The following is a 24,293-nucleotide window of genomic DNA, read 5'->3' as shown; positions in this document are numbered from 1 at the left end:
CAACTGTGCCCTTGAATGCGTCTTCAGGGACAATGGGAACTTTTGGTGTCTTGACATGTCCGCCACCGGTACAGTTAACAAACACACACATATTGATAAAATAGTCACGGTTCACACCAGACGTATTCTGAGGGGAACAGAAAAGTGACCACTTGGTATCAGTTGACGTAGAAATCCATTTTACGACTGAGATCTGTAATTACGAGGGACGAGAAGCCCGCGGAGGCAGCACGTGCGCGTCTTAAAGGATCACGTGACCAGACGCAGCGGGCTGACGGGAAGGACTCGTTGTTACCGACCATCAGCCGCCGACCGCCGCTTTCGCCCTGAAGACGTCGGAGTAGGAAGACGAGATGTGCACCAGGTGAGGTCCATTATGCCTTCATTAAAATGCCCCGCGGCCGTTTTTTTAAACTTTATTATTAGAAGTTTTGGTTGCAACTGTCTTTTAATGTGCGCCCGCCCTTTGTGCACGAAGAGACCCGGAGCGGGTTTTGTTTAATGGGACTATTCGCTGTGATTCAGGGTTTGGGTTGGTCATGTAATGTACCCGCCATGCTTCGTTCGTGTGATCATTCAGAGCTCAAAGTAGAACATCTAATCCTCTCCTGTTGCAACGAAGTGTGCTCGTTTCTGGATTAGGTTTCCACTAAAAGGCCTACAAAGGCTGAGGTTTCCATTTACGTCTTGCTATGCTTCCCTTGTGTGTCACGTGATGTCCGTTTCTCAAGCGTTCTAACCCCATCAGGTCTCAAAGGTCTTGCAGGTTTCCACACTTTGACCCTCTCTGTTATCATGAACGTGCATTGTTAATGCTGAGTGGATCAACATGTCTCTGTCTACTGCTGACGTTGCTCTTACAAGAGGAAGTGACTTCTGTGTGTGTGTGTGTGTGTGTGTGTGTTCCTCTGTGCAGCATCCAGCCTGTTGAATGGACCGCTGACCTCAAGAACCAGAAGTGAGTATGGACACAAACGCTGGTCTTCCTCTTAAGCTGCCTGAGCGGTTGGCAAGTGACTTTGTGCCTCTCAAACCAGACGCTTGTGTGAGATGATGATGGTGGTGATGATGATGATGGTGTTGTCCTCTTCTCCTGCTTCTAAGCTTTGATGGCATCGTCTTGGTGACCAGGAGCCATGACACGCTGCCCTCCGACCTCGAGTGTCTGAAAGCACCGCTGCAGGACTACAGCTCTGTAAGCTTCTGTTCCTCCAGCAACTAACTACAGAAGCTCCCATTTCCTCTCCACATGAAAACAGTGGATTTTAGGATTTATTGTGACTTCAAATGAACGTTTCTTAGTAAAAGATCGACAGACCAGATGGGAGGACGAGGTTGTTTGTACTCTCTCCCTCGCAGTAGCAACCATCTTGGTATTTGATGTGTGAGCCAGGGAGCGGCGGGGTGACTGGTTCTTCCAGTGTTGCCGGCTCGTCTCACTCTCCTCGTCTCACTCTCCCTCCAGGTGGACAGCGGTCTCGGCGAGGAGGTGGTGGTCCTGAAAGTCCCCGGTCTCCCTGGTAACCGCCTGGTGTTTGCCTCCACCGGCCCGCTGAACCGCGACTATGACGACGTCCGGCGCTTCAGCGACGCGGCGCTCAGCGGCATCAAGCGGTGGGTCCATACGAGCTGCTTTGGGGTGTTGTTCTCCTCCTTTGGGGCCTCACGTCGCTGGTGTCTCTGTCCGTCTCGCTCACCTTCCTGTCCTCTTCAGTGCCTTGAAGGCAGGCATGCAGCGCCCCCTGCTGGTCTGCCCTCCTCACAAGGACTACAAGAACAGCTCGCTGGTGGCTGCACTCGGGGCCCTTCATGCTCTCTACATGGTAAGACAACATCTCGCACTTTGCATTCAACGCGCCTCAGATTTTAAATGAAGTAGTGGTGAAGTGCAACTAGTCTTTTGCACTGCAAAGGCTGATGTGTGTCCTGTGGTTGTACCTGATTATAAGATGATACCTGTGAACCTGCCGTAGTTTAAACAACTCAAATCTCTTCCACCCAACAAAAAGCCCCTGGAAGTGAGGGAGGGGAAGGTGAAACCCGGCGACTACAAGGTGTGCGTCCTGGGTCTGTGGGCGGCGCAGGAGGCTGAGGGGCGGAGGCTGGTGGAGCTCGTCGAGGCCCTGGAGAGCGGAAGGTGGGTTGGAAAGGCTTCACCTCCCCCGCTGCTTGGGTTTGTGGCGTTCTCTCGTTCACCACCACCCGCCGCCGTGTGCTCCCCTCCTCAGACTGGCCTGCCGGGACATCGGCGGCTCGGACCCCGAGCGCATGGCTGCTCCTCGGGTGGCGGACTACGTGCAGGAGCTCTTCAAGGACAGCCCCGTGACGGTAGCGTGATCCTCTGCTTTTACCTGTAGGCCTGGAGGAAGTCCTCTGGTGTTCTGACTCAGGCTGGTTAAAGTGCGGGTGCCTGCTTCTTGACCCCAAACCTGTAGAAACCTAAATATGTGTGTTAACCTCCAGGTGGAAGTGGTGAGCAAAGTGAAGGTCCTGGAGAAGGAGTATCCCTGTCTGGCTGCCGTCAACCGCTGTGCCGACTGTAGGAGAAGCTAAGCAGATTATTTGTTCTGAAAAGCGACATTTGCATAGATCCTCACGCATCGCTCTCCACGCAGGTGTTCCCCGTCACCAGGCCAGAGTGATCAAGCTGCAGTACTGCGGGGAGGGGCCGGTGCAGAAGACGCTCATGTTGGTGGGAAAGGTGAGAGGAGACTCTGCTCTCACCCACTGCAGAAATATTCCCATCGTACAACAATTAAACATCACTGAACTGCAAATGATGGCTTCATCAATCTGTGGTAATGTGGAAGGAGCGAAGTTCACCGAGGTGAAAAGTAGCAATGAGAATGCAGGTTAAGCTCCAACTGCCTCCAAAGATTTGACTTAAGCCGGAGTGATTAGTGTAACTATTTGTTTATGGAGCAACGAATGCCTGCTTCATAAATGTGGTGCTTTCCAGGGCATCACCTACGACACCGGCGGAGCCGACATCAAGGCCGGAGGCTTCATGGCCGGGATGCACAGGGACAAGTGTGGAGCTGCTGCCGTGGCCGGCTTCTTTCAGGTCAGCGGCCCCCCTCACCGCGCCCCCAGCATGCATTCTGGCACTAGTTCCATGCATTTGTTAAACATTTCTAGCATTTTCTCTCAGATTTTAGCCAAACTGAAGCCAAAGCATCTGAAGGTCGTTGGCGCCATGGCCATGGTGAGGAACAGCGTCGGCGCAGGTCGGTGGGATTCCACTCCTTTTCCGTCGTGGATGTTCCGTCAGTGGGGCCTGTGTTCGATTCCCCCGTGCGTGTCTTTTCTCAGACTGCTACGTGGCCGATGAGCTGGTGGTGTCCCGGGCGGGTCGCAGGGTGAGGGTGGGGAACACCGACGCAGAGGGACGCATGGTGATGGTCGACCTGCTTTGCGAGATGAAGGAGAAGGTCGGAACATCCCGTTTTCTTAATGCTCCTTAAATGATTTGTAAATGTTGGCTGATCTTCTGCGGTTCGGTCCTTCTCGCGCTGATCATGTGTGTCACCGCAGGCGGTACGGGAGACGTCTCCTGAGCTGTTTACTATCGCTACTCTGACTGGTCACGCCATCAGAGCCATGGGACCCGACTACTCTGTACGTACTGCTGAAATACTGCCCCTTACTGGCAGAGATCTGTATTTAAACACTACAATTACAATGCTGGTGGAATCATTGTTTGACCGGAGTTTCTTTTTTTGTTTTATTTCTCTGTAGATCATCATGGATAACGGACCGGCCCATCGCAACCACAATGCTGCTAATTGGCAGAAAGGTGAGGAAAGTATACAGATGCTGAAGGATGACGTGATAATATTATTTCAGAGGTTGCACAGGCTGCTCTACGGCCTGTTTGACTGTAGCTGCACCGTCATTTACTAAATGCACATCATCATCATCAAGAAGACTTGAAACTAGTGAGTGAGAATTAATGTTAACAACGTTTACTGGGTAGTAAACAGTGTGAGAAGGCGGCTTATTTTCTCATTGACTTCAATACAATCAGACCTTTGCAAGTAGAGGAGTCGCTCCCTGATGGCTTTTAGAAAGAATTGAGGTTAAAGCACTGGATCTCAGCATTGGAGAACTGGAAGTTGCTGCATGGGACTTACTACAATTTACTGCTCAAACCTGCGGTACAATAAATACTGTAATACTGCTTCATGGTAATTAGATACTTCAGAGAGCTTTATTTCCTTCCACCACAAACTAAAACCCGATCTTTGTGCGCTGCGGTGCAGCCGGAGAGGCGTTGGGCGACGTGTTCGAGGTGTCCAGTATCAGAAGGGAGGACTACGACTTCCACAAGGGAAAGTCTGAGTACGAGGATATTCTGCAGAGCAACAACCTGCCGTCCTCGTCAACTCCTCGAGGACATCAGGCCCCCGCAGCGTTCCTCATCATGGCCGCGGGGCTGGACAAGGTGCCCACATACTGTCGCACTGCGTTAGTATTCATTTGCAAGTGTGAACTCCAGTGATTAACCTGTATGACTGTTATTGGGGACTTTCCAACACAGCACGGTGTGGATTCCAGGGCACCTCTGCCCTACTCCCACGTTGACATCGCCGGGTCGAGCGGCCCGTTCCCCGGCGTGCCAACAGGAGCCCCCATCCTCGCCATGGCAACCAACTACATCCTGTCGGACCGTCTCTAGACGGGCGCCCTCCGAGTAGACAGGCCGCGCGGTCTGCAAATTAAATTTGGAAACGTCCAAATGGAAATGAAATCCCTGCCACAACACATAATGTCAATTCTGTAAGTCTGACGTCAGATTGCTTCTCTGCAAACATGTTCTTTGATCCCTTTTTTCTAAGATCTTGCGACTCATCCTGCCTGCATCCAGTGTCGGAGGACCCTGTTCTTAAGTGATCGTATATATGGTGCGATGGCAGTGTAAAATGACCATCCTTTTTTATATGCGGCAAACCGAGAACATGATTGTGTGATTAGTGATGCTGATTGTCAGTAAAACAAAACACCGCCGTGATCAATAAAACAAACATGAAAGGGCTTACTGTGTTCTTTGCGTGTACTTATTTTTGCGCAGGTTTGCATATTACAAGTGATCACGGCAGCAGAAGACAATGATCTTTTAAACATTTGTACATTCATGCCTCTATGTATACATACAACACACGTGCAGTTTTGGAATGTATTGCTTCTATGGAAGCTCATAGTTCAAACATGGCAGATTTATAAACGCATGGGTTGATGCAGGACATTTTCAAATGGGTTGGATGATCAATGCTGAGCCTTTGTGTAAAGGGGGTCATGGTATTAACAATACAAAATGCGTGACCACTCTTTTAATTGTAAACAAAACATCCCTTGACGCAAAAGGCAGATGTTCCTCAATCCCCCTTTATTTACATTCATTTCATAGCTTCTCAAATAAATAAATCTATATAAATGAATTTCCCCATCGCTCTACCTGGCTCTTGTTCGGGCTGAATGTATGAAGTTAACCCGTGTGATAAAGCTCTATGTAACGGTGGTTGTGTGACACAGCGGCGCGCCGCGGCCGGGAGGCGCCGACAACGGACCCGGAAATGACGTAGAAACGCAAGAGTCAGTAAAAGCGCCGTAAGCCCGCGCTTCCAGCTCAAACCCGTCGCCGTGCCGAGAGAGTGGTGTCTGCTGCCCGCCAACAACACGAAGACTCGTCTGTCCTCCTCCACCCCTGACGGAGTAACGCGCATAACAGCATCTCTTCCGCTCCACCCGCTTCCATCTCCACAGCAGCCATGTTCGAGGCTCGCCTGGTCCAGGGCTCCATCCTGAAGAAGGTGCTGGAGGCGCTGAAGGACCTGATCACGGAAGCCTGCTGGGACGTCAGCTCGTCCGGCATCTCCCTGCAGAGCATGGACTCCTCTCACGTCTCTCTGGTGCAGCTCACCTTGCGGCACGACGGCTTCGACTCGTACCGCTGCGACAGGAACCTCGCCATGGGAGTCAACCTGAGCAGGTGCGGCCAACGTTGCGTCTTTTCCCCTTCCTCTTGGCGCAGGTATCCTGCGTGTGGCGCGCGCTGGTCTTGTTGCCGGCGGAGAAATGGCTGAAGCGGCGTAGCTGCAGTTTGAGGGCGACTTGGCGAACTTTCGGCGCAGCTTAAATCCGCTACTCGTTGTTTCGTTAATAAAAGAGTCTGCTTTGTCCGAGCGGTTCGTGTGCACAACGGAAGCAACGCGCGGCTAAACGCTTATTTCAGCATCTTTTGTTCGCATAAAGTGCTGATGTTTCTGTCACAAAGAGGGTGGCCATCTTGGTGGACTTGCCCGGTCATGTCTGCGCGTTCACCTCTGGACGCTCTGACGAGACGACGCGTCGGTTTTCACGCGTTTATTTCGAATAGCTGACTTTGTTTCACGTGAACTGTTCAGTGTCGTTGGTGACATTGTATTTGGCGCAGTTCGAGAGCCGACGGGCCAGGCTGCGTCATGACGTAACGACGTCATTTGCGCGCCAAATGCTCTGAAGGGAATGGTTGGCGGGAATTGTTGTTCAACCCGGGAACTTCCACTTCCGGTGCTCTGCCGCCTTCCTCCGCGTCCCTTTGTACCACAACACCGGCGCTGTGGAGGGTTTAGGATCAAGTCCCGCCTTCCTTTGTAGTTTAGCGCAGTTTGTGTGCTTTTGTGCTTCTAAATGGGGCATTTACAGACTAATTCAATGTGAATCAGTTCTGAAAAAACTCTTCTTTGAATGTGAAATATTCATTTTTAAGTTGCCTTTCTAAGTGGAGTACAACACCTTCAAATATAATGAATATTTTAACGAAATATAATATACTAAATATATATATATATATGATAAGTTGTTGCAAATAAGATCCATCTTTAAAATAATGCACTACTTTTCTTTCAAGAGATTTGACTTCTTTTTTTCCCCCTTGTCTCTCAGTATGTCAAAAATCCTGAAGTGTGCCGGAAACGAAGACATCATCACCCTCCGAGCAGAAGACAATGCGGACACGCTCGCCCTGGTGTTTGAGACACTCAGTAAGTTTTAGGGATATGGACAGTGATCACATCATCATGGCTGACACTTGGCTTGGCTTTGTTTCTCCAGGAAGTTTTTCTTAATTTGCCTCTTTTCAAACCTCACAGACCAGGAGAAAGTGTCAGATTACGAGATGAAGTTGATGGACCTGGATGTGGAGCAGCTCGGTATCCCAGTAAGTCATTTTGTGTCCTGTAATGGTCTCTTTTTAAATGGCGCCGCCACACACCATCCCTGACCGTTCTCTCCCGCCGTCCGTCCCTCTAGGAACAGGAGTACAGCTGCGTGGTGAAGATGCCCTCCGGGGAGTTTGCCCGTATCTGCCGTGACCTGTCCCAGATTGGCGACGCCGTCATGATCTCCTGCGCCAAGGACGGAGTCAAGTTCTCCGCCTCCGGAGAGCTCGGCACCGGAAACGTCAAGCTGTCCCAGACCAGCAACGTGGACAAAGAGGACGAGGCGGTGAGTAGAGGCGCCGGGATGAAAGCCGGACTAAAAATATGACTCGTCCTAATGTCAGCTCATCTTTTCATAGATTATTACTTGACAAAAAGACCATTTACTTAAAGTATTACTGCTTTTGTGTGAATTGACTGCAACGTTGTCTCCGTCTTCAGGTCACCATTGAGATGAACGAGCCCGTCCAGCTGATCTTTGCCCTCAACTACTTGAACTTCTTCACCAAGGCGACGCCGCTGTCCAAGACGGTGACCCTCAGCATGTCGGCAGACATCCCCCTCGGTGAGTGCGTCCGTCCCGCTTCAGCAAACGGGAAACGCCTTTGTGTGGATTTAGTTCATCGAAACCACTACTGCCGCTTTAATATAATACATTTGTTTTGTCTTTCTTCAGTGGTGGAGTACAAGATCGCTGATATGGGACACGTGAAATACTACCTGGCACCCAAGATCGACGAAGAAGCATCTTAGGTGGTTGGTCGGCGTCTCGATGCGGGAGGAAAGCAGGCGGCTGGGACTGCGGCGGCCTCACGGTGGCCGGCGACCAATCGGTTTCTCATTTCCCGTCGAAGATTCCGAGCAGGAGGTTTTACATACTGTCAACCAGACGACAAATGCCGTCTTTATGGCGAAGCCTCGGCCCTCGGACTCTTTCCTGTTCGACGCGACGTGGCTGTGAGGCTCTGGCTGCCCCGATGTCAATTCCTGCTCCCTATCTCTGTTTTGGGAAAGCTAAAGTCAACAGTCCCATTGTGTTTTGTAGATAACATATTTGTAAATACTTCCTGTGGTTTCGCACTCTCAGCCAACCCCGAATGTTTTTGTATTCATTGATTCAGTCCAAAATAAACGATTCCACTTGTTTCCACAATTTTTTTTTGAATGTCAATCTTTAGTGGACGAATGTTTTGAACTGATGCACTTCGTTCACCAGAAGTCCAAATTTAAAGATTTTATTTTCCAACCATCTATTAAGAAAATTACTTTGATCACTAGATGCCTCCTTTCAGATACAACTTTCCCTTTTCCTTGACTTTGCACAATCTGTATTTGTACAAATCATTTTGGTATTTATTGCCGCTTCGATAACTAAGGATGACGTCTCCATACAATCCCGGTCAATATGCAATAGTCTCTTTTCTAATGGTACTCAAGCATTTTCTTGGCTCTTTATTGCCAGACGCAGTCGTTTAAATGAGACACGTAACAACCGCTGGCACAAAAGTAATCGCCAATCATCTGAGAAATGAACTAGAAGCTGTTCACTGCGGTTTAGTGAAAACTACTCAACCTCTTGAATTAACATTGAAGTAGGAAGTGACCCTACGATGTAAATTGAAGTTCAGTGTGCTGCAGTGAGCCGGTGTAGACACCAGGTGGGGCCCTTTTAGCTTTAATCTCCCCTCCGAATGAAGAATTAAAGTCGTCCTGTCAAGTAACGTGTGATGTCATTTATCCAGAAAATATCGACCCTAATTTACATCTCCAGTAGTCCGTTTCCCCCCCGGCAGAGACACACAGTGTAATCAATCGCCGGTCGGGATTGATTGGATGACCGGAAAGCGCCTGTCTGTTGAATCAGACTGATGATCTTGATGCCAACATGACAGATGTCCAGTTATTCGTTGGGTCAGAAGTCCCCAGAGCCCCAGGTGTGTTTCCATGCAGGTCAGTGAGCTTAAATATTCAGAGGATTCACCGAACGTGCAGCCGAGGATACCTGAGACACACGACTCCGTCTGCAGACCGCTTTAATCCACACAAAGCTGTAATCTGATGGCCACATCTGCCCCCAGTCCGAGCGTCTCTGCTGCTGCTGCTGATGAGTGTTTGTGATGAGATGATGGGACGGGGACGGAAAGAAACCAGCACATGTCTACTTTTCATACCTAGATGTTTTTATTTGTCTGGTCTGGAGGAAAATAGCGGCACACATCGTGCTGATGCTGATCTCTTACCTCTTATCTTTCAGTTTCGCAGAAACATCTGGCCAGGCTTTGTCCTTACTTGCCTACCAACTAACGTTATTTCTCTTTCGTGTAACTTCAAAACCCGGATTCAATGTGTTTTACGAGAGATTGTGCTCTAGTTGCCAGGCAACCAACCACTGGATAATATAACACAAGCTGCTGGTTAAAGAGAATAAACACACAACCTTTGAGTGAACATTAGTGGTGTGGGGGACGTTTGGAGTATTTGGTGACCTTTGGACCTGGTGCGCTGTGTCCTTTAAGTTTATCCACTTCCAGCTCGCATGGACAAATGACTGTTATCCATCTTTTTATCTTAATAGTGTTAGCTTAAATAGCTACTTAGCCAATTTAACTTTTGACAAGAAAGTATTAAACTATTGACTCTTGCGTCACTTTATCGGTTCATCTTTCCTCTGTCATTTCTTTCTCCCCATTAATCCTTTAAGGAGGCCTTTTCTCATTTTCCAGGCCGTCGCTGTAAAATCAGATTCTTATCTGATCTCAACGTGCTGCTTGAATAAAGACCAGAGAGGAGCAGACGGGCAGATCATAACTCCTCAGTGCGCCATCGTAATGCCACACTCTGGAATATCAGAACTCATCTGCAGAGAGGGGCTGAGCTCCTCCGCCAGCACGAAAAGAGGATTTCTTTCATTTTGCGCATTTATTTTTGGCAAATTCATTTGATAAATGTGAGTTGTCCACATCCGCGCTGCACGGAAACCGTTCTTGTAAACTCCCGAGGGAAGCTGTAGTTTCTGAAACACAATGTACAGCAGCAGCGGATTTGCCTGATGAGGGCCGCTGTGTTCCGGACATCTAAGTGACCGACAAAGTGAAGCGACAGCGCGGCCGTTTAAGCTGCCTCAGCATTTAATTAGCTGCTGCCACCCAGGTTCATATTAATTACTTCCCTTAAGAGAGCGAAGAGGGTTCAACCTGAGTGGGGTTTTCCCATTTCTGAATCCTAATGCCTCATGCAAGCGGCCATCATCAGACTTTGTCTCAGTCTGAATCCTTTTTTAGTTTCTGCAGGATTTCAAGGGCAGCCAAATGATGTCATTACCCGAGAGAAAAGACGGGCACTAAAGCTCGCTAGAAGGTCGATTTTTTTTATCAATATGAGGTAAATAAGGTTCCCCTAAACTACTTACACGTGTCTAAGGGAAATGTTACAAAGGTAAGAACTAATTAAGTTTATTCACAAAGGAGTCCTTTAAAATGTTTACAAAGTGCAGTTTCTTGGCTCGTTTTATCGGGCCGGTGGTCGATGAGTCGTATGAGTGATAAAAGTACAGCAGCACAAAGTTACGCAACAAGTCACCTGCACTCGCATCAGCATCCACATTGCCTGGTGTCTGATGTGCTTTAAGATGAAATAAGGTTTCTTTTCAGCTGAGTTTGAGACTTTCTTTGATAAACTAAGAGAAAACATCATGACAGGCTCAAGATTATTATTAATCTAAATGTAGTTCTTCAATGTTGCCTTTTCTTCCAAGTTAGCATTTGCATGGATGTAGCCTGTTGTATTCAATGAACCCAATGTCCTCTCTCTCCCTGTATGGCCTTTAAATTGCTTTCCGGAGGTTGGGGATTTGGGCCGTGGAGATAAGGGGAGCAGGATGAGAGTCTCTCTCTCTCCCGCGGTCCATTTACTGAGAGAGCAGGTGGACACGGTGGACTCAGTGGACTCGCCTCCCTGGAGGCTTTTTCCTTCCTCGCCGTCAGTCAGTGAGGTCCTGGAGGATCCCTGACCCGACCCCCCCGGGCCTGACACTCTCCCCTAAACCCCCGAGCGCTGTGATGTCTCTCCACGAGAGCCTGTCTCGTGGATTATTGATGGCGGCCCTCACATGGCGAGGACACACTACAGGCACGCGTGGGACATTCCCTGTTTGTTTAGTTGTGTCCTTGTGTAGAGGCAGCTGAGGTGTGTGTTGTTACGGGGATTCCATTTCTATCACCACACGGCCTTAACCTAATGCGAACAACCGCGATGCCCTCCTCCTCCACCTCCTCCTCCTCCTCCTCTTCCTCCTCCTCCTCCTCCTCCTCCTCCTCCTCCTCCTCCTCCTCCTCATCCTTCTCCACCTCCACCTCCTCCTTCTCCTTCTCCCTCTCTTCCTCCTTCTCCTCCTCCACCTCCTCCTCCCGGAGCTGTGATGTCGTGCAGCGTGCCTACACAGGAGACACCCGTGTATTTCTGACAGTGCTGCGGGTGCTGCAGTCCTCCCCCGTGAATCAGCTTACTAATGGGATGTCCTCCTCGTCTGTCTGTCAATCACATGTCACAGCAGCGAGGGAGGGCGACAGGGCCTCCTGCGGTTGGGGTGTGTGTGTGTGTGTGTGGGGGGGGGTGGCTGCAGGCCCGAGTGACCGAGTGCTCAATTTGTTGAGTTGGGATCAAATGAAAACACGAGGTGTGACAGTGTTGTTATTTTAATGTTTTATTTAGCTAAATAAATGTTGTCAACCAATTAGGGCGCAATAGAATCTACAGGAGAAATTCCCAAGCACTTTATTTCTTAGTCGATTGTTGTGAGAATAACAAGCGACCTTGTGATTGCAGAGGAGTCGATTTCTTGCAGCTTTTGTCTTATTTAATAGTAAAGTAGTTGTTGGTTGAACAAAGCGAGCATTGTGCACAATGGCCGTCAATGCTCTGCAGAGTATGAAAGTGACCATTAGTTGCTGCTCTGATGTTTCAGGGTATTGTTGTATTTATATTGTGACCTTCAAGGATTTAGTGGAACCAAAAGAAACTAAGTCACCGATTCTCACTCTGTGTTCTTAAAATAAAAGCCTTTCTTCCTCCTTTCCTGCCACATTCATACCTTTGTCCCTCTCGGTCCAGAGACACCTCGGTTCGCTACTTAGCAACTGTTTCCACGGCTACAAAGTTGCTCCTCGCTCTGCCTCCACATTAAGCCGCCCAGGTCCCTCTCCTCCTTTGAGGCTCTGCCTCAGTTAGACACTTGCTGCTGTTTATCTTCAAACCCCCGGGACACCGAGCTCTCTGAGGTTTGTGCCGCGTGGAGGACATTGTCCACCTCCATGGTGCCGTATTCCTCTGTGGCTGCAGGCGGTTGTGTGGGTCCGATGAGGGCCGTGGAAGGTGGACTGATGAACACGCTGGAGATGCTCTTCCTCGTCCCGTAGCGGGTGTCAGCGTGCTCCGAGGTCTGATGTCACTGAGACAAATCGCAGCGCATCGTCCACATGTTTCTGACTGTCACTCACATGTGAGCAGATGCACAATCCAGCAGAGACCAAAAGAGACGAGAAAGTCACACAGAGTGAAAGGCCGCTGGGTGCGTTCAGACATGAGCGCTATTTATATCCCTCCTAAATATAGACATTCTTCTCCATAGAAACATGAAATCCTTCTGAGGGGCGAATTACAACCGAGCTGCTGCTGTGTGTGTGTGTGTGTGTTTCTGTTATTCTATTTCTTCAGAAAGTGAAAGCAAATTAGCGACAGCATCATCCCAGCTGTCTCCATCGTCCCTCGGCCTGGAGAGGACAGGATTTGAACAGTGCACCTTCCATGGCGACGGGCTTCAAGCAGACGGGCGCTTTACTTTACAGTAGCAAACAGCGGGAAGATCCAATGCCGCCTTGTCGATGTGGAGAGAAAAATTACCCCGGTATTAAAGATTATCATTTAAGTTTTGGCTCTGTGGTGAGGCTTCAGGCCGTTGAAGTGACGCTGTAGTTTCACCCTTGGATGAAGATAGATGGTGGTGGTGAATGCAGACGGATGAGGTCAGCGTTGATCCCAAGCACAGAATACAATAACAGAGATGTTGTAATCTCACACACCTCCTTGAGAAAAAATGAGAACATGAGTGTAGGACTTCTTTTGCACAAATGTAATGTTCTTGTTGCTTTCAAATACACTCTGATCTCATCAGTGGTTCATATTATTCTTACCGTTGAGACAGGATTTGATCTCTGTGTGAAAATGTGTGACAGCACAGATTCATTTTGCATCAGAATATTGACGCAGGTCCCATTTCCCACTTTAAGATACCAGGAATACAAACGGTGTCCACATTGCAAATCACTCAAAGGCAACCGGTGAGGACGTGTCTCTCTCGTAGCGCTCGGCTGGTTCAGAAACGTCGCTTTCAGGGCAACTTAACTCCTACAAGATCATGGGATGTTTCAAGACTGTGTGAAAGGATGTAGATTTCAGACGTTTTGTGTACTTTATCGCTAGCAATGATGCTAAAAAAGGATCTGACATGTTAGTAAATGCTGTATTCAATTCATGAGACGCACACACACACACACACACACACACACACCTGCACATGTGAAGTGTATTGTTATGGTCCTGCTAAAGCAGACGGAGCAGGCTCAACATCTGTCCTTCATCTCACTTGTTTCTTTCCTGTTCCAGCCTGATGTAATCTACAGGGACTATGGACGTCACTGGGGAGGGAGAGGTGGTCTCGGAGGGGGGGAGGTGGGCTCGGAGGGGGGGAGGTGGGCTCGGCCCGGCTGAACCGTCTGACGCGCTCCGCGGGGATCAGGGAGACAGATGCCGATCTTCAGCCGCAGCCGTTTCTGGCATGTTTCTCCTTTGTGAGCCCAGATGGAGCGGACTCTCTCACTGATTGGTTGTCCTACTGAGCCCTTTTGTGTCTGTTATCCCTCGTCGCCGCGAGGAGAAAGACTAATCCATGTTCAGTGTGTGTCTGCGTGTGCGTGTGTGTGTTTGAACGTTGGCTCACTCCATCACTTACAAATCAATACGCCGTCCTCCTTCATTGGCCTCTAAATGATCCTCACCCAACGTGGGGAAATGCTAATTATTAGTGCGGTTCCAGGTGTGTAGGTATGGCGTGTGTGTGTGTGTGTGTGTGTGTGTGTGTGTCTGTGCGCGAGGCGGCTGTGGAGTGGAAACGAGAGAGGAGGAGATGGAGATAACGTCTGAGACGAGGAATGGATTGTGTAAAATCCACTTTGTTAAAAGTCCACCTGGGAAACCAGAACAGAGAGTTCTAGTCGTCTCCTGACCTTTTGACCTCTTCCAACGGACCTCGCTCTCGTTTATCTTGTTTTATTAGCATCTTTTTAAAACAACTAAAGTTTGTCCAACGTTAAATAGAGCAGCGTGAGTGATTAATGCCGTCATGGGACCCTTGTATTGTCCATACGTTAAAATACTGTGTGTTGATTGTTTTTGTCCTATGTTTACAGCGCTGCATTATTTTATGTGTTGTAATGTTATATTAAAAATATATATATATCATTTGTAATTAGGCAATATCAACTGAAATGAGGATAAAAAGCAAGACTCCCGGCACAGTTTGGAAAATTGCAGTCGCAGTACGTCAGCTGATAATATCCCACTTTTCTGTTTGACTCAACCGACATCCAGCAGCATTTCCTGCAACAGCAGAACTCTTCCCAGTAGTGGACATAATGCAGGGCAGCTTTCACGCTAAAATATTTCCTCAAAAGGAGGTTTGTGTGCTGCGGAAGCATAAACATGTGATGGCGAATAGGAAGCAGGTTCATCAGACAGATGGCGTTTCCTCATTCATCTTGCTGCCTGTTTACAGTTCTTGGCAGTTCATTACGTAATATGATGTGTGAGGATGCTGGACCTCGCCCCGTTACTATTCTCTCTCTCTCTCTCTCTCTCTCTCTCTCTCTCTCTCTCTCTCTCTCTCTCTCGGCGTCACAGAGATCCAAGGTCACCCAAATTGATTCAGTTCCTCGCTGAGCTCACACGGATTTTCCAGCAGGGCTTTAATTGCATTTCTGTACCAATCACTCTAATGACAATCACACACACACACACACACACACACACACACACACACACACACACACACACAAGGATATCCCTCTCTTTCCTTGACATGCAGAAATTGCTGGAGAGGAAAGATAAATAAAAAAGGTCATCATGTACTATCATAAATTAAATCACGATGTCATACAAAAATAACACCACCAATTGTAGTGTCAAACAGAAATGACCAATTGGAAGCTTTACAAAAGTGTTGATCTGAAGCGGTTCTTGTGGTAAAAGGGCACAATATGGCTCCTTTAAGGTTCAGCTGGTGTTTGATCAACGTCGCTCCCACCTTTTAATAAACTTACAAAGGCTAGTGAGTCGCTCATATACACAGTTCATGTTCCTAATACTGCAAAAACCTGTTAAGCCATCAAATACTAAAATATCAGAAATAAATAAATAATCAACAGGGGCCAAATGCATGAATCTGAAACGAACTGCAACAGCTGATTTGGTCGCTTATCAAACGTGCGCGCTCCCTCATCTATTAAAGACTTAACACGTGCGCGCACCCACGTGTTCACCTGCAGCAGGTGGAAGTTTGGGCTTCACACATGATGGTGACTAAAAACCAGCCTGATCACTTTACCATTACATCATCATCGTCATCACCATCATCATCATCATCAGGCTGTAAGAGAGGAAGGTCCGCTTCCTCCCTCTCCCTCCCCCCTCTCACCCCCCTCCTTCCTCGAGCGGGGTGCGCTCATTCCTTCACATCCTTTGGAGCGTCAGTCGGAGGTTGAGGGTCCGCGCAGAGAGGACGCACGCACGCACACGCACACACACACACACACACACAAACTGAGGCTCGTGCAGGAAACCCTCCGTCGGTGTCGCCGTTTTCCCGCAGCACAACATGCAGGTGAGACGCGAAACTAGCCGGAGGTTCTGTTGTTGTAGCGCGGGAGGTTCGCGATTCTCGCGCGACAAAAGCAAAACTGCGTCTTGAGATAAACACCTCTACTTGGCGGCACATACTGCCTATTTATCTTGTTTTAAAAAGACGTACATGCTCGGCAGCTCATTTGCTGCCACTTTTGTTTTGCCCGGAGTGAAGTTGAGTAGCTGCAGACCGGCGGGCATCACGTCTCCTCCCGCCTCGTCCCGGCAGCACGTGGGCCGGTGGACATCTGCGATGCGTGTCTGTCAGTGTGTGTTCACAGTGACTCACGTGTGACTTTAGGTCCGCGCAGTCCTCCTTTAAATCCCCCATCCTAGAGAGAGAGAGAGGGGGGGGTTGTGTTTGTAATTCTGCTATAGTCCTCCTCTAAAAAACCCAATTTGGCAGAAGAGTCGTCAGCCATGTGAATGCTGGATCCCCGTTCGAGGTCCTGTTGGACCACAATACGCTGCAACTTGTGCATATAATGTTTGACCTCACTGCTGGTGTGTGTGTGTGTGTGTGTGTGTGTGTGTGTGTGTGTGTGTGCATCACTGTAAAAGTACCTCTATGATATCATGTCAGACAGGAACAAAGCTGTCACACAGACTGCGGCAGCGCCTCTCCTCCCACGCACCCCCCCCTGTGAGTATCGACATGCGGGTGTTTGGATTGAATCACGCTGGGAAGCATCCGGGTGCCTGATATTTCAATGTTTGCTTGAGTTTATTTTGTTCTGGAGAACGACTGTTGGATCACGTCATTGTTCACTCATTTTCTACGTGTTAGGGTTAGAAAAAGAAGAAAACCATCTCAACTTTTGTATTTTCACACTCTTAATTCAGACTCTCAAACAAGTCTTGAGTGCCCCGTCTAAAAGTTCTCCTTTAACAACTGTATTCATTCAAATTTCTTCCCACCAAAAGTCAAATTTAAAGTGCACAGACAATAGCTGTAGCATTTATAATAGCACATAGTTACGATTTCACCTTCAACGTGCTCATTTTTATGAACGACGAGTCAAACCCACTGTGAATGCAGCATCCGCTGTGAGGGGCAACGTGGTAAGAAGAGACTCTCCGACGGTCGCAGCCGATTAATCGGTGCATCCCGACTAAACACTATTCTGCTCCCCTAATATAGCAATAGTAATATTAACGTAGTATAGCATATGACGCCATCTGCTCTGCATTGTTTCAGTCAGATCCTTGATTTTCCCTTAGGGCAGCCCATATATGCATGTGTATATCTGTGTGTGTACATGTTATGTATATATATGTGTGTGTATGTATATGTTGGCTCTACTGGAGGAGCTCTTCCTTTGGTGGGGTAAATAATCTGCTGTGGACCGACGACTGTGACATTAGAAGTATTTAATGGTGGAATCCAGAGTCTCACATTGCAGTTCAATCAAAGCGATCACACAGAAGGGTGACACCACTCCAGACAGGCCGATGGCAACAGGCACACACACACACATTCATGTACACCCACACACACACTGAACCTGCTGTGTTCTCTGAGGTTCTACCTGTTCAATAGGTGGGTTGACTGGTTGCTCTAGACCCGGTAAATAATTCAACAGGTCCGCTAACCCGATCCTTTAAAGAGGGAACGGGCACCTCACGCGTCTCAAACACAAACCCAGTGGGGAGATTTTGCATCGCTGTGCGGAAGAGAAACTTCATATAAAAAGCCTTTTTTTATTCCACCCTAGCTTTCCTGGGCTTTAAAAAGCGGCATATTTATCATCTCAAATTAGCTTTGATATGGTAAATTGGCCCAAATGGTAAATTTCCTTTCTCTTCAGCATAATGTGAGTTTGTGTGCACGGAGAAACATGCACACGCATACACACATGCATACACACACACTGACAATACTGCTCCTATGTGAGGCACACTATGATCAACCCACAGTGAATATTCATCCCCGATTCACCTGATGTTCATACACTGCATTGTTTATCGATGCACTTATTGTAAACTATTATTAAGAGGAATGACACAAAGAGTGATCTGTGTGTGTGTGTGTGTGTGTGTGTGTGTGTGTGTGTGTGTGTGAGAGAGAGAGAGAAGGAGCTGAGCATTTAAACATGGTTCCTCGGTTGCTCGGTGACTCCACAGAGCGCATGTTCTTTCTCCACATGAAGGCTCACACATCAATATAATAAAGTGTCTCTCTCTCTCTCTGACACACTCAGAGACACACACACACACACACACGCACACATGTAGGACCAGAATGCGGTCCATATGGATGTCCCACTGATTCACACTGACAGCCATACTGAGAGGCTCAAGCAGTCAGGACACAAATAGTTCCAGCTCTCGACAATCAGCCTGTTTGCATATATTTCTTGCCGCAGGCTTTAAGCAGAGAGACCGGCGATGGTGTTTCTCTCAGCGAAGGTTACGCTTCTTGCTTGTGAAGTAACAAACTGAAAACAGAGGGCGGCCCATTTCCAAATAGGACGGCGCTCCTACGACTACGCAAACAACCATCTGTGGAGCTATTTATTCCGTCGTCAAGTGACTCAAATTGTTTGTTTTCTGTATTTTTCCTTGTTGAGTTGTTTTTCTTTGAAACCTTTTTCATGTTAAACAGAGACGTAGAATTCAACAGAATGAGATTTACAGCCGACTTCATGTTTTTTCAGCTTTAGTCACAAAAAAGAATCACGTATTTTAGCGGGAAAAGCTCCTTGGTCAAAGTCAGTTGAGGAAAATATTGCCCTCTTGGTTTTAAGAAGACAATGTTGGCTGCAGGTAATTCATTTAATGAGAGGAATACCATTGTGCTGCAGGCGAGGTGCCCAAACCAACGGTAAAAAAATAAAAATGAATCATGCAGTAGCTCCTTTAAGTGGATATTGGGAATGAACGAGGCCTGTTGTCAGTGAACGCTTAGCAGTTAAGGTTAGAATAGATTGTGCAACTGTACCGATTCATCCAAATCGTTTCCTAGTTATATTAATAAAACAGAGTATCAGTTGAATTGGGTCTGTTGCTTGATAAATATTCAAAAAACTGAACAAAACTGAAGCAAAAGGCAGATATATGCTTATTTAATCCTTAGCGAGGATCAGTCTCTAAAAGCACAACACCCGAAAACAATTCAAATATGGGTAATATTTAAACGGTGATCCTTTGCCGGTCGATTATTAGTATCACTTTATTCCAATTTCCCTGACAAATCTCCTCCATGAGCGAACCCACGGTGAATCTGTGTGTGTCGTTCTCCTGCTGCTTAGAGAGCCAGGCAGCACTTCATCGTGCTGCAGGAGTCACCGGGCGCTCCGTCCCGTTGTGCTGTCAGTGCTCGGCACACGCACACACTCCCTCGTGTATAATTCCCCCGCTGGTATTTCTGCTCTCCCTGAAGCATCGCCCCGTGACAGGTGACATTACGGAGAAAGAGGCGGGTGACTGTAAAAATAAATTGGAAGCAATGAGGAGGTGTGGAGGTGGAGGAATAGAGGAGAGACTTGAGATGAGGCTGAGGAGCGTTACAGGGGCACAGATGAGCAACGTTTGGGATGCAAGTCGACCCGGGAGGGACGGACCAAACACTGGGTCCAAAGGGGGCTTCAGGGGGGCAGGAGGGCTCTGTGCTTAATTTATCCCGGGTTTGTCGGGTGGCCACCGCCACTTCAGAGGGTCTTTTGAACTCCATGTGGAATCAGTGAGCTGCAGTGAGGGTGTGTGGGCGGTGGCTGTATGTGTGACAGATAGAGACGTGTGTTTGTGCGTTTTCATTTTGAGCCTCTGTGTATTTATAGTCTGCGCGCTTGCGTTTGCTTCTCTGTGTCTGAATGCTCATCTTGACGTGTTGGGGATGCATCCGCGTGCTCTCGCATAACTTCCCCTTCTTGTTCTTGTATTTCTGCGCTTCAGAAGGACAGAATACGAACAGTGTATGAAAACACTGCAGGAAGCTCTGTGAGCAAAGTGTGTGACAGTCTCTCAACACACAAACAAACAAAGACTCAGCAACGGCTGCTGTGTCTAATATTAGTGATGATGGCTTTCATAGCCAACCCTTGTGTGGTTCCAATGAATAAAAAACACCTATACCGTCTACGGATGGAAATCCATATATTATTATATTAAGTTTCTCAAAATTCTTTCAAATCTTCATTACAGCGTGATTAAATACACACAGACCAAACGTGGCAAACTCGAGGCAACATCGCGACTACGTCCACTTCCTAAAAAATGTAAGTGCAAGCAGATATATAAGAACAGCGGCCCGCTGGTATGGATGTTAGATGAGAAGATGTCTTTTTGTGCGTAGAACAGTTGCATCTTGAGGCTTGGAGGACTTTGTTGTGAACATTGAGTGTTTGAACACTGACCACTATTAACCACACAAAACATCCTGTGACTGCAGGGTTGTTTGAAAGCACACTTTAACCTTGAGGAAGCAGTCAGGCCGAACAAATGAAGCGTTCGAGTCATGCTGAGAAAAACTCACATGTGAGCTGGGACATGATGGCAGGACATTCTCTGCCTCTGCTGGAATGTTAATCACACATATTACTTATTAATGGACAATACGAGGCTCCATCTCTCGCTCTCCATTCCCTTTACATCCCCCTTTCCTTTCCTTCTCTATCAATGCTCCGTCTTTGTCCATCACATCCTGTTGTTGCAAGTAGATGCAAACGCGCACGCTGCATTCGCCAGTGTTCTTATAATAACAACGTCACCTGTTGTGTTCTACAGAGAGTATTTGTGTGCATGTTTTTTTTTTAGCTTGTTGCTTTGGCCTACTTAGCTCCTTCGATGCACATGCGCCTCTCTCATAGTGTTGTTTTTCAGAGACCGAAATCAAAGCTGGTTTTCTGATTGTGTCGCCAGAAGTAGGTCTTATAATCAGGTGAAAGTGTCCAAATCCTCCGGTCACAAGCAAAGGTCACGCAATCACAATTTTAGAGTAGAAGTACTCACAAAAGTAGCTGTCTGCGTTGGATACAGTAGACTACAGTGAGAAGAGCTTTCATGCAATGAGGCCAGAGTTTACGCCTCGTGCAAACCAACATGGATTAAACTAACAACAAGGCGGCTCATATTTAATATTTCATGGCAGAGCGGGAAGCGATGTGCATCGCGTCGCTGATCTTTGTTTGCTTTGAGCGTTGCGGGCTTATGTAGGTGTGCGTGTGTGCGTATGTGTGTAGATATTACAAGACGGAAGTGCTGCCCGAGGTCAAAGCCAGCTGATGCATTAAGAAGAAACATCAGATGTGTGTGTGTGTGTGTGTTGGTGTGCGTCCAGCCGTCCAGGAATAGCCAAATTAAGTAGAGCTGGAGTTTCTTGTGTTTACGCTGCGTCTGTCTGCATCGCAGCCGCCTCCTCCCCCTCTGTTCCTTTCACTGAAAAGACACGTTAAAAAACAATGATGTCTTCCTAAATGAAGCGAGTCATTGCGGAGGCTTTTCTTTTAACTTGATTACTCTTCTCTGCGGTGCTGATCTGGGAATCGACGCATTGTCGGGATGGATGGAAAGGGTTTTCCATTTCAGATGTAGTCATTACGTCGGGAGCCTGTTTGACTCTCTGTGGAGATATGCAGATGTGCAGATGTGCGCTCCTTGTAGTCGTCCACTTCCCCCTTCCTTCTCCTCTCTCGTCTTTAGCTCTTATCCTCACGTGGAAGATGCAAAGAAATAGCTTTGCAAATGTGTTAACCAGGAAGATGCTCTCCTCCATCTCCCCCTCCTCCATCCCTCGGCCCTCCGGCCGTCCTTTGCTCCTTTTCTCAGAAAGGCCAATATTCAATTTGCTAATTGACTTTGGTTCTTCCAGGAACACAAGCAGACTTCCCCCTCATTCTTTTCTCTAACTCTCTCTCTATTTTCCATTTTTCATTCTCGCACATTAACTTTAAGTAAGGGATTTGCCTGTTCAGGCTTCCATGGGATGAAATAGTAGTTTAAAATCGTGTGTGTGTGTGTGTGTGTGCGCGCTCCATCCTCTCCCGCTGTCATCCTTTGCTCTCCTTCTCCTCCACAGAGTAAACAGAGCTGCTGTTTGTTCTGTGTCCACATCTTTCATCTTCCTCCACGCACTCCAGTGTACACATGTGTGTGTCTGTGTGTGCGCGCGTGTGTGATTTCTCTGTGTGTTATAAATGAGCGGCCTAATAAAGTAAAAGATGTGCCCGCTAAATCAGATCGGATCAGCGTTTGACGTATACGAAACTGAAAGGGTGCAATATTAGGAAGAAAAACACAACAGGTTTGATGAAAGAGGAAACAAAGAGTGAATATGAATGAGCAGGGCCGGGATCGGTCGCGCATATTAAGAGTCACGTTGATGGAATGGAGCTGAATACGACAGCGATCGGAAACCGACTTTGAGTCGCTCTGAAATTAAACCTGATAACTGCAACATGTAAATTGAAAAAAAAGTGATCTTCAGAAACGTCAAGGTTTAAATCTTTATGCTGCCCAGAATAAAATCTTTGCATCTCTGTTCCAGAACATTTGTGGATGTGGATATCATGCTGTAAAATAAAGATCACTCTTCATTCTTTTTCTTGTATTCGCTCGGTGTCAGCGGACTTTTGTCAGTTCTTATTGAAATCTCAAAGTACGGCAAATGAAGCCTTACATCATCTACATCATCCATAATGTTGCCAGGTTAGTGCTTGCGCAATTTACTCTGTCACTCGATCTTTAAAGTCTGTTCATAAAGCGGCGCAATAGCATCGGGTAGAGCTTGTCAGGGATGCGGGGAATGCAGGACTCAAGCGCAGCGTTTCAAACAAAAAGAGACTTTAATGGTCAAAACTCCAAAAGCAAAAAGGCCAAGGGGCAAACACGCAGACGGAAACCAGGAACATCCAAAACATTCAACAATGACGCGACAAGTGACAAGGGACACGCAGGGCTTAAATACACTATAGAGGTGCAGGTGATTGGATACAGGTGGAAACAATCAGACAATCACAGGGGATGACAGGACAAGGCAGGAAGTGAAGTTACCAGGGAGATAAGAAGCAGAAAACTACAAGATAAGACAGGACATGAACCCAAACCGTGACAGATCTGACAAAGCCTTTGCTGAGCTGAACTCTGGTTGAACCTCGTTCAGCCAAAGCGTTGCTTAAACACCTTCGATTCCGAGGCTAATCATACACACATAATCTCCTGCTTAATTTAAAGATCTCACCCAGGTTTCTTTCATTTTCAAATCTCTCTCTCTCTCTCTCTCTCTCTCTCTCTCTCTCTCTCTCTCTCTCTCTCCATCCCCCATCCTCCAGGCGGACAGCAAGGTGGTCGATGGCAGCCTGCTGGGCGATGCGAACGGCGTGGAGCCTGCGCCGGGCCGAGTGAAGGATTCTGGGAAGTGGCAGAAGCCGCGCTTCTCTCGGAAAGCTCTGATGAAGTGCTGCCTGGTTAAATGGATCATCGCCAGCACACAGCCACAGGACAAAGGTTAGAGAGGGGGGGCGACGTGGTGAATGCACAACATGTGGCACTAACAGTGTTTGGATTGATCGCTGAATTGCCTGGATGGAGCTCCGCTGGCCTCCTGCGGCCCCTGTGGGCCCGGCTGACTCATTGTGCCGGCCTGGTGACCTCAGACTCAAGTGTACCCACGGATCATTTAGATGCTTAGGCTCATTTGTCAAGTGTCTCTACACTCTCATTCCCCCATTAATATTCTCCGGGTGGACCTGAAATGCCACCAACGCTGCCCATCACCTCCCCGTTGCCTCTTTTTACCTGACCTTTTTTTTTTTTTGCACATGTGTGCTGGGATGGATGCTTGTTTTTTTCCTCCATAGCTTCCCTCATGCGGTTTGTCCGTGCGCTTAGTCTCAGTGCTCCACCCAGTGGCTCAGCTGTAATCGTGCACAATTAATCCCATTCGGGTGTTATTGAAGCGGAAGTTATTGTCAAAGCACTCGGCATTGTCACGCGCTGGGAATCATCATTTCACCGATGAGTCGTGACACAAAACTGCCTTTGCAGTGTTGTTTCAGAAGCCCCATCTTTGCTTTCCTTCTTCTCCTTGTCATGACCTTGTTGTCTCCTGCCCCACTTGTTCATTACCTTTCCTCCCTTACTTACTTGGCCCATTCTACTCTACAACTTATTTTTTCCATCATTAATCGCTTGGTTTCTTCCTTG

General features: G+C 47.8%; 3 protein-coding genes across 3 annotated transcripts in view; all 3 read left to right on the top strand.

Annotated features, from left to right (window-relative positions):
* Window positions 1–15: 15 nt before the first annotated feature.
* Window positions 16–5,035, top strand: LOC120830497 (putative aminopeptidase W07G4.4). The gene is made up of 16 exons (XM_040195173.2): window positions 16–364; window positions 917–958; window positions 1,105–1,195; window positions 1,466–1,614; window positions 1,715–1,823; window positions 2,010–2,137; window positions 2,229–2,328; window positions 2,464–2,539; window positions 2,616–2,701; window positions 2,960–3,064; window positions 3,152–3,227; window positions 3,313–3,431; window positions 3,535–3,618; window positions 3,739–3,796; window positions 4,263–4,444; window positions 4,541–5,035. The coding sequence occupies exons 1-16, from the start codon at window positions 354–356 to the stop codon at window positions 4,676–4,678; spliced, it is 1,554 nt and encodes a 517-aa protein (XP_040051107.1). The 5' UTR covers window positions 16–353; the 3' UTR covers window positions 4,679–5,035.
* A 20-nt stretch (window positions 5,036–5,055) lies between these two features.
* Window positions 5,056–8,352, top strand: pcna (proliferating cell nuclear antigen). Its single transcript, XM_040195177.2, has 6 exons — window positions 5,056–5,989; window positions 6,925–7,022; window positions 7,131–7,198; window positions 7,291–7,485; window positions 7,641–7,764; window positions 7,876–8,352. The coding sequence occupies exons 1-6, from the start codon at window positions 5,769–5,771 to the stop codon at window positions 7,950–7,952; spliced, it is 783 nt and encodes a 260-aa protein (XP_040051111.1). The 5' UTR covers window positions 5,056–5,768; the 3' UTR covers window positions 7,953–8,352.
* A 7,436-nt stretch (window positions 8,353–15,788) lies between these two features.
* The window catches only part of kcnip3b (Kv channel interacting protein 3b, calsenilin), a 32,082-nt gene continuing 23,577 nt past the window's right edge, over window positions 15,789–24,293 (top strand). Inside the window, exons 1-2 of the mRNA XM_040195865.2 lie at window positions 15,789–16,131; window positions 23,420–23,594. Of these exons, the coding sequence (XP_040051799.1) occupies window positions 16,126–16,131; window positions 23,420–23,594 (181 nt within the window). The 5' untranslated portion in view covers window positions 15,789–16,125. The remainder of the gene's footprint in view (window positions 16,132–23,419; window positions 23,595–24,293) is intronic.

Source organism: Gasterosteus aculeatus, chromosome 13 (assembly GCF_964276395.1).
Source record: "Gasterosteus aculeatus chromosome 13, fGasAcu3.hap1.1, whole genome shotgun sequence".
Taxonomy (NCBI): Eukaryota; Metazoa; Chordata; class Actinopteri; order Perciformes; family Gasterosteidae; genus Gasterosteus; species Gasterosteus aculeatus.
This window is presented reverse-complemented; position numbering and strand designations above follow the sequence as displayed.

What these genes read in the sequence shown, in the direction of transcription:
- LOC120830497 (XM_040195173.2), top strand. An exon ending in CCGTGGCCGGCTTCTTTCAG is followed by an intron (nt 3,065 to 3,151) that starts GTCAGCGGCCCC and finishes ATTTTCTCTCAG; the next exon opens with ATTTTAGCCAAACTGAAGCC. An exon ending in TGGCCGCGGGGCTGGACAAG is followed by an intron (nt 4,445 to 4,540) that starts GTGCCCACATAC and finishes TTTCCAACACAG; the next exon opens with CACGGTGTGGATTCCAGGGC.
- pcna (XM_040195177.2), top strand. Translation starts at nt 5,769, where the DNA reads ATGTTCGAGGCTCGCCTGGTCCAGGGCTCCATCCTGAAGAAGGTGCTG. An exon ending in ATGGGAGTCAACCTGAGCAG is followed by an intron (nt 5,990 to 6,924) that starts GTGCGGCCAACG and finishes CTTGTCTCTCAG; the next exon opens with TATGTCAAAAATCCTGAAGT. An exon ending in TGGAGCAGCTCGGTATCCCA is followed by an intron (nt 7,199 to 7,290) that starts GTAAGTCATTTT and finishes CCGTCCCTCTAG; the next exon opens with GAACAGGAGTACAGCTGCGT.